Raw genomic sequence first — 12,728 nt, 5'->3', positions numbered from 1 at the left:
TGAGCCACCAACTTCTCCCGAAAATATGCGACTTAGAATAACGAATGCTTTTCGCAGCATTACACCAGCTGTCTTGCGCAGGGTAGAACAGTCTTTCAAACATAGACTTCAGGTCTGCATTCAAGAAAATGGAAGACATGTTGAACATATTTCATAAAAGTTTCATTATCAACCTTAATTAAACTCTCCCTTTTGTAGTTTTGTAATTTGCCAGTTGACAAATTTGAATATCTAGAACTCAAGCTCTGAATGAATATAATAACATGAAAAAAATAGTTATTTATAATGTTTCTTTCTTTTAACTTGTTTGGTCTGATATTGCACGATTTATGAGTGAAATTCTGCATCCAATGAAAAAATAATTTTCCATTTAGCAAAAAGTGATAGGTACATACATTTATTTCGTTAAAAAATATTTGTTTGGACACCTTCTAATGTACAAAATTGAAACAAGATATCTTTCGTATATTTTTATCAGTCGTCAAATGGATTTCGCTTTGAAAAAATGACCATTTTTCGAAAGAAATGCTCATTTAAGAAAAACTATTGAACTTAGCCATAGGGAATACTTAATGAAATTTGTAGAGGTTTCGTTGGCGCTTCTTATGGATCAATAATATACAGGGTGTTCCATTTAATATATGGAAGATTTTGCAAATTTTCATTTACAATATTTGGCAAGCGGTTTTTCATACCCTGTATATCACAGGTCGATTTCAGATATATCGTTTGAGGGAGTTACCAATGTAGAATATTCGACCAAAAAAAAATTTCAACTGGACTTGGCACCACTTTATAATTTCAAATATTCTGAGTGATGAATATTGGAAAAAAAAACCTGTCATGCTAGATATCTCGAAAACCATCAATATTTTCGAAGTGCAGATATACATAAAGTTTATTTTATTTTCTATGAAGAAACCGAAAAAGCGATAAAAAATATAGGTTGCCATTTAAAAAGACACAGTTGGGATCCGCCCAGAAAAAATCGAAAACCCTGTGTGACCGCCAATATTTTTATTTTGTCGAGCTCGAGCAATAAGGTAATATTATAGAAAATTAGATTCCTATCTGCTTCCTATATAGAGATATGGAACACCGCGCCACTGTTGCAGGACCCTGTATATATATATATATATATATATATATATATATATATATATATATATATATATATATATATATATATAGATAAGTACTTTTTGATTATTCCCATATTGATTTCAATTTAAGAGCCACCGGTAGACAGCTGTTTCAGTCTATTGGGCATCGTCAGTACCGGGTAGGTGGTCCTCGATTGAAGACAACATGAGAAAAACCAAGAAAGTACTTGATAAAAATAGTGAAACATAAGTGGAACCACCTACCGGTGGCTCTTAAATTGAAATCAATATGGGAATGATTGAAAAGTACTTATCTATTCATTTTTTGATTTTCATAGAATTATTTTCCAGCAGTTTGACTGCATTAACTTTTCTAGATTATATATACATATACATATATATATATATATATATATATATATACATATATATATATATATATATATATATATATATATATATATATATATATATATATATATATATATATATAGGAATTTCCAGAAATCCATTCAAAACAGCTTTTTCAACGATTTTATTAGAGAAGCAGACAAAAAGTCTGGAAACTGTACTGTGTGCTAGACGAGGTTGGTATCAAAGCCAACTAAGAGAACTGGAAGAGGGATATTTCACAAGTGCCGATGTGGAATCTGATAACAATCATAAGATATATCCGGTTCGCTCAATAAATTTCCATATTCGGAAGTGCATTAACGTGTGACTCAATAGGAAAAAAACTTCTACACCAGGCATCGCTGTTTCGACCCGTCATAGGTCTCATCAGTGGTGCTAGGCTGAATCACAAATCCATTGCTAGACTGAACTGCCCTTGAAGATCAAGTCTATGTTAGTAAAGACGATGACATCTCCCCTTTCGAAGACGCCATCTATGTGATGGACAGAAAAATCAATCTTCGAATTGCAAGAATTCCGTTCATTGTCGATCTCATAGATGGCGTTTCCGCAAGGGAAGATGTCGTCACCCTTACTAACGTATACTTGTCCTCTAAGGGAATTTAGTCTAGCAACGCATTTGTTATTCAGTCTAGCACCACTGATTAGACCTATGACGGGTCGAAACAGCGTTGTCTAGTGTTGAATTATAAATGTTTTGTGTTTGGGCTTTATTTCACAACTAGTTTGCTTTGCAATGAAAGCTGCAATGAAATACAAAGGACGACTCTCTTCGACGGTCGATGTCGTAGCTTGACTTTGCAACTGACAGCCTTCTGGAACCTCGTTTATCTTTGATATTCAAAAATTAAGTTCTTTGTCGATCCACTCACTACATGACGTCTTCGTAAGGGGAACTTATGTTTCATGTCGTCCAGTACAGAATATGGTAAGACCAAATCTGAATAGTGAACATTTATTTACCCTTTTTCAATTTTTCTGTTTATTTTTATTGTTTGGTTGCCTATGGATTTTTTAAAATTTCAAAATAGTTACACTTTTAGAGAGTATAACGAATCAATGAACTAGTAGTTTTAGGAACTATCAATTACTGAAAACTCAAATATTCTTCGAAAAATAATTTTCAAAGTTTATTGAATCTTTCAAGCTAGTTCAACTTCTCATTACACTGAGAATCTAGACAACATATATTTATTTGGAAGAACATATACCACCCTCTTGCATAAAATATCTCATTAGGTAATAGATCTTTTTTTATCTTCCATTTTCACCTTATTTTCTCTCAAACATTGAAATAAAACATATCCTTTCTTATTATTCAGTATAGGATATGCTTGAAGATAGTCAGTAAACAAATCTAAAGAAATGAACTTTAAATATTCAAGCCCGTATCGGATATACCTAAACAGTAGGTTGAATGGACTGACGCCTATCAGAAAACAATTACTCCACTGGCTAATACCACGAACGGTGTCAGTGCAGGATTCTTCACAGAAAATTTCCTGCATACGCAAGTGGCAGTGCAACTGAAAGAGTCAAGTCAATGATTTTCCATAATTGACTTTAGGTTGATGTCACTATCACTAGTGGCTAAGGAGCACGAAACCGGTCTGCAAATGTGCCCGTTCCAAAAATGAAGGTCGACTCTTTCAGTTGTATTGCCAATTGCATATACAGAAAATTTTCTGTCAAGATTTCTGCACTGACGCCTTTCGGGTAGAATCCAACCACGTTCGTGGTATTAGACAGTGGAGTAGTTGTTTTCTGATAGGTGTCAGTCCATTCAACCTACTGTGTAGGTATATTCGAAACGAGTTTGAACATTTGAAGTACATTTATTCAGATTTGAAACATATGAACTGAGCTTAATTTTTCAAAATTTTCCACCATACGATATTGTTCTCCAAGAACAATGGTAGTTATTTTTTGAGAATCAACATGACGTTTCTATTATTTATTTCAATTGATGAAATATCATATTTCAATACTTATTATCCTATTCCCGATAAAATTTTTTTGTGGTTTTGGTGATCCAAAAACACAAAAATCATAAGAATTGGTCCAGCCGTTTTTGAGTTCTATTATTATTAGCATTATTATTTTCATTGATGAATTATTATATTTTAATACTCATTATCCTATTCCCTATGAAGAAAAATTCATAAACATAAAAATCATAAAAAATGGTCCAGCCGTTCTTGAGTTTTTTTTATTACTATTATTTTCTTTTTTTTTTTCTTTTTTCACATTTCCTCATTTTCAAAACCTTCCATGGACTTCCACAAATAATTTAAAATCAAAATTAGCGAAATTGATCAAGCTGTTCTCCTGTTTTAGCGAGATCCACGAACAGAAATTTTTATATACTGTATTTTCAGAAGTAATTTATGTTTGTGGTAATATTTTGAATTACCTATAACTGGAAAAATTATCGAAAACAGATCGAGAGAAAATCTGTAGAAGTATAGTGGAAGACAACTGAAAAGTTCACAGCGAAAAGTAACTGAGAATGTAATCTATTATGTGTACAGTTTTTGGTTTAAGTTTGACGATAGTCACGAAGTGTATCGCCAGAATTTATTGGAGCCTCTGGAGACACCCTACATTTTGTTTTATAAGAGAGAGACATTGGTAGATCAAGATCTTCAGATGATGTGGTGCTGCAGGTTTTTCCGGGTTTTCCTGCAGCTGAAAAAGCAAATGCGCCACTGGAATCAATGAAGTCGCCCTGGAGCGTCAATTGATTTTTATTGTTGTTTTCATCTTCATCGTTGTTTTAATAAAATTTTCTATAATTTCTATTCCTCTATTTTTATACAAAAAACTTCCGAAAAAAGGAAGAAATAAATAAATTTCAAAACGAACTTTTCACAAAGATATGTAGACCATACACAGAAGGTATTTTCAGATACGAGCTATAAGAAAAGTCCTGTTCATTTTGAACTAGTTACTTTTCCACTTTTTCAGTATGAAGATGGAGGAATAGAGGAACAAACGGTTTTTTACCAGTTTTCATTGTGCATTTATCTTCTGATTTCAATAGTCATTCATGTATTTTAGTTGTGATCCAAATTACTCAAATTTATTATCATAACAAATAGAGGCACCCTTCATTCGTGACAATTGAGGAAAGAAGACTGCTGAAATGTAGATACGTTCGAAGATTTCTAAAATTGTGGTACAACTTTGTTAACTTTCATTTCATATTTCAGTAATGCAGGCTTCAGAAGTTACGTTAAAAACAAACTCACAACAAATAAACTAACCTTTTCCCCGCCTCTACTTCTTTCATTCCGAAGGCCCTGCAAGAGAGCAGAATAATGAGTGCCTTGGAGAAATATGGAAAGCTTGAAAAACCAAAACAATAGGGAATGCATCGAAAAAACGTATTTATAATACATAAGTTGCATACTTTTGGGAAAAAGATCCAAGAAGAATACTTTCTGAAATTAACCATCCCTCCTTGAGGTAACTGTTCATATCAAGGAAGATATATGAAACATTTTTTCTGTTTAATAAGTGAGATTCCGTTTTACAAAATGAGTTATCGAAAAATAACTCGTAAAAGTTATTTTTCTTTTAAAATAATCTAATTTGAAGTAATCACTTTCTTATGAGTAAATTTCCTGTGATTGTTGATTAAGTCTGCTTTGTATACATTTTCTATTGCGAGGTTTGATTCAAAATATTTTTGAGACATTTTAGCCTATTAGACTTAGTAAATGAATAATTATAATGGCGCATATTCGGAGTGACAGAAACACTGAAATATTGGCTATGTTATAAAATGGTCCTTCATTCCGTTCAAAATATTTCAAATATTCAACATTTCTCTGAATAATGTAGGTAATGAAATCAATGAGAACTGAGTATAGTTGGTGATAGTTCATATTATGAATTATAATTGTCATAATTTGGAGTTATCGAAGTAATTTATATCGATTCCCAAGTTTTTTGACGAATGTGTTCAGATTTCAGAATGAAGTAGTTGAGCGATTAGTGTTGTATTGAGCCACAAAATAGAAATAACTCATGGATACGAAGAGATGTCCTTCGCCAGTCTATTTAGGTATTTGATAATGAACTTCACAGAAGAATACATTCCGAATGCATTTTCTTTCAAAATATGTTCATGATAGAACTCTTGGAGGCAAACAAAACTGGTCTTGAGAGGTTATGAAAAAATGTAGGTTATATAAAAGTTTTTTCACAATTTTTTTTTAAAAGGCTCAAAAACTGATAGAAAAAGTCTTTTCTCGAAGCGAACCAAAACTTTTTCATTCGAAGAAATAGACACGTGGTTAGTTAGGAGAAGGTTATAGGGATTAGAAAAGTTTTTTAATGTGCGTACGGAATAATCGAAACGGCTTTCGAAGAAATACGATATTGATTTGAAACTTGTAAATATTGTAGTGAATTAGTTGGAAATAAAGCGAATCCAAAATTCGGCTCATCCATCAGCTGGCCCATCTACTACAAAAGATCTTATTGAAATACTAACAGAAAGCAGCTGGCAATTTTGTTGAAATGTCAATTCATTTTTATTATGACTATCACTGTGTTAGGAATCACACGTTACAGGGTAAGACCTCGCTAATCCTTAGCTCGCACAAGTTTCGACTTCTGAGGGTTGTTGTTCGTAGGGATGTGATAGCCGGTTAACGGAAAAATAGATTTCAAACAGATTTTTTTAACTGTGTACAAAAATGGTTGACGCTGTCAATATCAATGTCAAGAATGTTAACAAATGGAATGTTCATAATTGATACATCACTTTCAACATAACGAAGTAGAAAATGCCTCCTTTCTCCTATAACAAGTATTGAATTCAGGGTTCCCCTTTGTTAATAAACAAATAAAGTAATTTTTAATGAAAATGATTCAACTTCGCAATGTAAAATCAGCCTTGAAAGTGAAAGATGCGTAATACTCGTAATTATATTTTTTAAGTTTTTGTTCTGAATGGTCCATTGTTAATATTTATTGCATTGGATTGAAAAACGTAGGTAGCAAAGAGAAATTGATGGCCCATCCTGTATAAAAGTGACCGAATATTTCTTTTCTGTGAATAAATTTTGTTGTCATCCTCTCATTTAACTGATAATAATATTCTCAATACCTTCTTGTGTTCGATGGGATTAATAACATCAGAAGATGACAAAACATAACATCACGTTTTTGGATTGAACGGAACAAAAAAACTCAATAGAGTTGCGGTTCTAAATACTATTAGTTCCTTGTATATATTAATACTTCGCTACTTTAGGTAATGAATTTGTCACACCGATTATATATACTTCAAATTCAATAGGATTTGATGAGAGCTCTCATTCACAGTTTTCCTGATACTATATCTGTAGTTCATTCACCCAATCCATCAACCAAAATCGGGTCGGTTTCAATGGTAATGATGTAGAGATGTTTGGTGAAAAGGAAGCTCTGCATCAAGGCATCTCGTTGGTAATTTACAGATTTACAACTGGGGAACACGATGCAGGCTATAGAACTACTTCCGGCGTACGTTAAAGCCACAGAAAGGGAATTTGTTTGAGGGAAGGACCGCATCAGGAGCATTAGTTGTCTTGTTAGTGTGCACAACCCATATACTGAGTGGGTCATCAGAAACATACGCGGACTTTTTGCAAAAATTTAAAAAAGAAGTACAAAAACTTTTGTAACTCGTTAAGCTCTTTTTGAAGAATGATACTACGAGGTAGAGGGAACCCATTGAAGAGGGCTATCTAGTGGTCTTTGCTTTCGAAAATTGTTTCACTCGTTTGCAAAAACTGTATTGATTTTATCTGTAAACTATCATCGAAAACGATCATCATACCAGCGACCTCGCCATGAAGTGTTTTTCAAATGTTCATGCCCATTTTGTGAGTATTGTGGAGGAGTATCATTTTGATGCAACATCATTTTCTCTACAGAGTATGAGGGATCACTCATTATATAATCAATCACCATTTCTTGTCTTTCGTTCTATAGTCTTGTTATTAATAGTCGCCTACATCGTAAATGCAGACGATTGACATTCTGTCAATCGTCTGCAATTGACAGAATGTCAATTGACTAACAAATTATTCTCCTTTCCAAACAGCAGCAATTGAACAGTGCGAAATGCCGAAAAATTCAGATATATATTGGTGAATAGTTGAATAAACTATATTATATCATATTTTATTGACCATTCTGCTGAGAAATTTTTCATTGACAGATGAATCCTCTCACATCAATGGTTATTTTTTTTTCTATTTCATATATATATATATATATATATATATATATATATATATATATATATATATATATATATATATATATATATATATATATATATATATATATATATATATATATATATATATATATATATATATATATATATATTTTCCCTTTCAGGAAGATATATGATTATCGTAATTGAATTTTTCACTGATTATTCAAGAAAGAGCAGTAAAAAAATGTTTATTATAAATTCTCTATCAAGTAAACGAATTTTCAATTCGTTTATTTGATAGAGAAAAAATTTCTACAACTATATTACATTACCATTTTTCTAGGTATAATATCCAAATATTCTGCGCTACTTTGTAATATATCATATTTCCCATTATGCTGGTCGTTTGGATTGTATTTTCTGTGATTCTCGAATTCAGTTATTTTAATGATATGATAAAATAAAATGCAGATTTTTTCGAATGGTAATGCGCGAATGTTCAGTTTTGCATTCAGATTTTGATAATATTTTTCAAATCGTTCAGATGAATTTGAATGAAGTTTTGCGGTATGCAGAGATAAATAAAAAAACTGATGTTACGTTTTTTCAATTGAGATTTTCAGTCAATTATCTTTGCATATCATAAATATACTCTTCGATATTTATCAATTAACTAGTTTAGGGATCCAATAATTCTTCTGTAGAAAGGTTAGTTGGGTAACACGATACATTTTTCTAGAAAAAACAATTGTTTTCTTGCCGACGTTTCGAATTTAATCAAATTCTCCTTCAGGACAGTAGTTTCTTCGTGTTAATAACTTTACTATTATAGGAACCATTAGTCACATAATAAAAAACATTGCAACGACTGAATTTTTGAGACAACACCAATTCAAAACGACATGAAACATGTTTCATGTCGTTACCCACCAATTTTTTAATTAACGTACCGACGTTGTCACAGGTGAACAGAGTTCAAGTACTCAATTGAGTTGAGTACTCATGTTATTCCCTACAGTGATGTTTAGATATATGAGGGCAATTAATTTACACTTTATTATATCAGTTTGAAAATGAATTTATATGACTAAACTGTAGTGATGATATCCTAACACAGGCACAAGGGTATGTGCTCCGTTGTTTCATCATTTTCCACTACCTTTCCATAGTAAAAGTCCCAGCATATGATGATTCAGACGACATTTATCTGTAAGTCTGTTAGATGGAGTAGAGTGGTAACATACTCCGAAGAATGTATGAATGTCTTTCAATTGGTCAATTTATGTGGTGGATTCTGCCGAAGTCTGAAACTCTTGCAGAGTGTTTGTTTAGCAAAGCCTACAGTACGGCAATGGAGACAGTAAGCTTGATTACCGTTCAGGCCAGTAAAGGTTGATTTCTACAAATCTCTCCACACACAAATGATGAATAGCGTAGACTTCTGTTCAGAAAACAGTCGCGTAGGTCTCAAAACAGGTTATTATCTTCATCCTGGGACTGTGACTTATACATTTGCACCGGCCCTAGGAAATGTTTTTGATCTTTGGACCAACAGCTATCTGCTCTCAGTAATCTCTCCGAGAAATGCAATCCTCTCATCATGAGATTGAAACATGATAGATATATATATATATATATATATATATATATATATATATATATATATATATATACGAAACACGTGTCTATGGTTTGCCACTTTCATGAGTGCTATGTCCGATATCAACTTCTGTTTCTATATATATATATATATCTATATATATATATATATATATATATATATATATATATATATATATATATATATATATACATTCCCAGAAACAGTAAACCCAGAGAAGATCTAATACAAAGAATATTACCAGGTGTAACATAAATACAGGCAAATTTACCTAAAGCACCTGAAGTATCTGCACTAAGGCGTTCGGACCGCATAAAAGGACAAACAAGTGGTTGACACGTTCAGTTTGAGTAGAGCCTTGATGATGATAGCACAACCAGTTGTCGAAAGCGCTCGCATACACACCGTGGGGTAAGTAATCATTGGCTCCGAGAATCATGTGCCCTGAGCAAGCGCAGTGAGCCAAGAATGACAGTCTTCTGCATCTGTCCGGCTAAGATTTTTGCCTTAGTGCGGCAGGCTGATATGATTTTAAGATTCGAGAGTGACCATCTATCCAAACCATCTTGACAGAGTGGTCTGGATAGAGTCTGCGGAGTTCGAAGAGAAAATTTCCATATTTTATCTGTTTCTTCTCCTCTTTTCGGACGATATTCGTCTCGCCAGGAGCTGAAAACTGCACGACAAATATCGTCTTGCTCTGGTCGTCGAGAAGGACTACATTAGGTTAATTAGCTTGCATGAGCCTGAGGGTGGGGAAGGAAAAGTTCCAATAAATTCGGCACTTCTCGTTCCCCTTAACGGATTCAATATCCCCCGGAACGTAGGGCAACACCGGTGTCTCGTAAATACCGTAAGAATGCCGTAGATGGTAATATAGCGTTATGTCGATGGATACAGGCCGAGTCCGCATATGCTTCACATGCTGATAGCAAGTGCATTGGGGTCTCGGTTGCCTCTCGGCAGGCCCTGCACCTTGTGTCAGGAACCTCTATACCCATCACGTGACTGCAGTAGACTAAGGTGTTGAAGACATCATCCTGGCAAGCCATGATGAACCTCTCAGTTTCCGACTTCAGCCCACTCAAAGGAAAGCAAAAGTCAGGCGCATTGGCTTATCCTTGTGTTTCCGCAGAAGTGAGGTTATCTCTGCGGCTTTTATATGAGCTTTTTGCTGAACGGGTTTCAACTCGGTGACAGAGTTGTTGTCACCTCGTTATTATTATTATTTGAAATGCTGTAAAAAATAATTCAATCGCAATTTTTTTTGAATAAAACTTCTCAAAAGAGATGTTTCTGGAATGCTTGAAGATCTTCACGTGAATTTGATTGATAAATTCATTCAACTTTCATAATTGTGAGGATTTGTATTATTAAGTTCTGAATATTTCAATAATATAGTTTTCATCACATATTCAAGCAATATAACCTGTATAAAATGAACTGCCAATTTTCTGAATATATTATAGTATATCATAGTTTCTGGTTAACCTTTCTAACCTTCTAATACTGAAATATTTTTTGAATAAGCGTGAAGAAACAGGAATTACTAATTACACAGGAATGCTGGAAATCCCATTTTCAGGTATTTTCCCAGAAATGAGATTAACATATCTCCTTCGTTGTCTTTATATAATTACGTTCGAATGCGCAGTCACAAGAACTGGTGGGATAATAGAATGGCATATCGTAAGCAGCCAGGTTCGTATAATGAACCAATCAAAATACGAAATCAAGCCGATATTGGATGTATGCATAGAGGGTTTTAATGGAATGTAAATGTATGCCACGGAATATCGATGTTTCTGGGTGGCATTGATGGGACCTTTCGAAAAAAATTGATGAAATGTGAGCTGAGATCTGATTAATACAGTTGTGTTTTTTAAAGGTAGACCCATATCAAAAATATTTTGATTCAATGATTATTTGTATTAGTTGAAATGGACGATATAGTACTGTAGATTTTTCAGTTTGGAAAATTTTACATTCGCTGGTTGCGAAAGATTTTTTATTTATTTTTGATGTTGAAATATTTTTATACAAAAAAAACTGATGATGAAAAATGGAGAATCTGAAAATAACACTCCCCCTATACTTCATCACTATGAAACTTGTTTCGACGCGCTGGGTGTTACAGCTCTGTTGTACGAGAAAATAATTTTTGTGGAGTCACTCGAACAATAAAAAAATAGAGGAAGTTTCTCACGACATTTTACCTGTTTTCATATAGAGCTATGTTAGTTCACGTCCAGGTTTAGTAAATGTACCAATGATAGAAGATGGATGAAAGAACTAAGAAGATTGAAGGTTGAAAACCAGAAAGCTCTTCGGGTCGAAATTCATTTTCATACTGTCAAATCAACTCCTCAAAAAGGATTAGGCAAGCGAACCAAGTCAACTACAGTTCATAAATACCCGTTGGTTGAAAATTGGCCATTTTCAAATGAATACAGTAAACTGGAGTAGTTAACAATTCACACCCTTATATACCTATACAATCACTGTCGGTAATAACAGACGGTCCTTAATAACTTTATTACCTGAATTTTGTTTACCTGATTTGTTTACAAGAACCGGTGAGTTGACCAGGTCAATTTGGTTATTTAGTGTGTCACATCCGCAATGCTTATGTTTATGATTTTTCAAGGATTTCAAATAATTGAGTCTCCAACCCTTTCCTGTATAGTGCGAAATTTCCGTATCGTTTGGATTTGGGAACTTGTGGTTGCATTCCAAAAAATGATTTGGAAACGTAGAATCATTTTTACCTAGTCTGAAGGACCTTTCATGCAAACTGTTTTGAGAAATTTCGGCCACATTGACCCACATCCATATTGTGGGATTCTGGCCACATGCCCGGTTATCCAAATTCCTTTCTAATAACAAAGTGTGATAGTGTTAACGTAGGACTATGTGGCCGTAATTTCTCAAAACGGTATGCTGCACATGAAAGGTCATTCAGACTAGGTAAAAATGATTCGACTTTTTGAAATAATTCCTTGAAATGCAATTACAAGTTCTATAATCTAAACGATACAGAAATTTTGCACTATGCAGGCACTAAGCCCATTTATTTGAAATCCTTGGAAATTCATTAACATAATCATTGCGGTTGTGACCTACTAAATGACCAAATTGACCTGGTCATCTCGCCGATTTTCTGTTTAGCGTACCTACATTGTAACAGATAAACAAAATTCAAATGATAAAGTCATTTGGGACCACCGTCAATTATTATCGAAATTGGTTGTATAGGTATATAAGGGTGTACATTGCTGATTATTTCAGTTTATTGTAATCAATTGAAAATGAAGATTAGTTACAAATACAAGTGGTATGGAAAAAATGGAGTTTTAATTCCCATTTTTCT

At 33.4% G+C, this 12,728-nt stretch overlaps 1 protein-coding gene across 1 annotated transcript in view; it reads right to left on the bottom strand.

Moving 5' to 3' along the window:
- The window catches only part of mmd (disintegrin and metalloproteinase domain-containing protein mind-meld), a 389,133-nt gene that overhangs the window by 269,961 nt on the left and 106,444 nt on the right, over window positions 1-12,728 (bottom strand). Inside the window, exon 4 of the mRNA XM_074175455.1 lies at window positions 4,784-4,819. Within this exon, the coding sequence (XP_074031556.1) occupies window positions 4,784-4,819 (36 nt within the window). The remainder of the gene's footprint in view (window positions 1-4,783; window positions 4,820-12,728) is intronic.

The sequence above is a fragment of the Leptinotarsa decemlineata genome, unplaced genomic scaffold (genome assembly GCF_025532065.1).
Source record: "Leptinotarsa decemlineata unplaced genomic scaffold, Ldec_3_MD MMD2_tig00001019_RagTag_RagTag, whole genome shotgun sequence".
Classification (NCBI taxonomy): Eukaryota; Metazoa; Arthropoda; class Insecta; order Coleoptera; family Chrysomelidae; genus Leptinotarsa; species Leptinotarsa decemlineata.
Note: the sequence above shows the minus strand (reverse complement) of the source record. Positions and strands in the feature narration are given on the sequence as shown.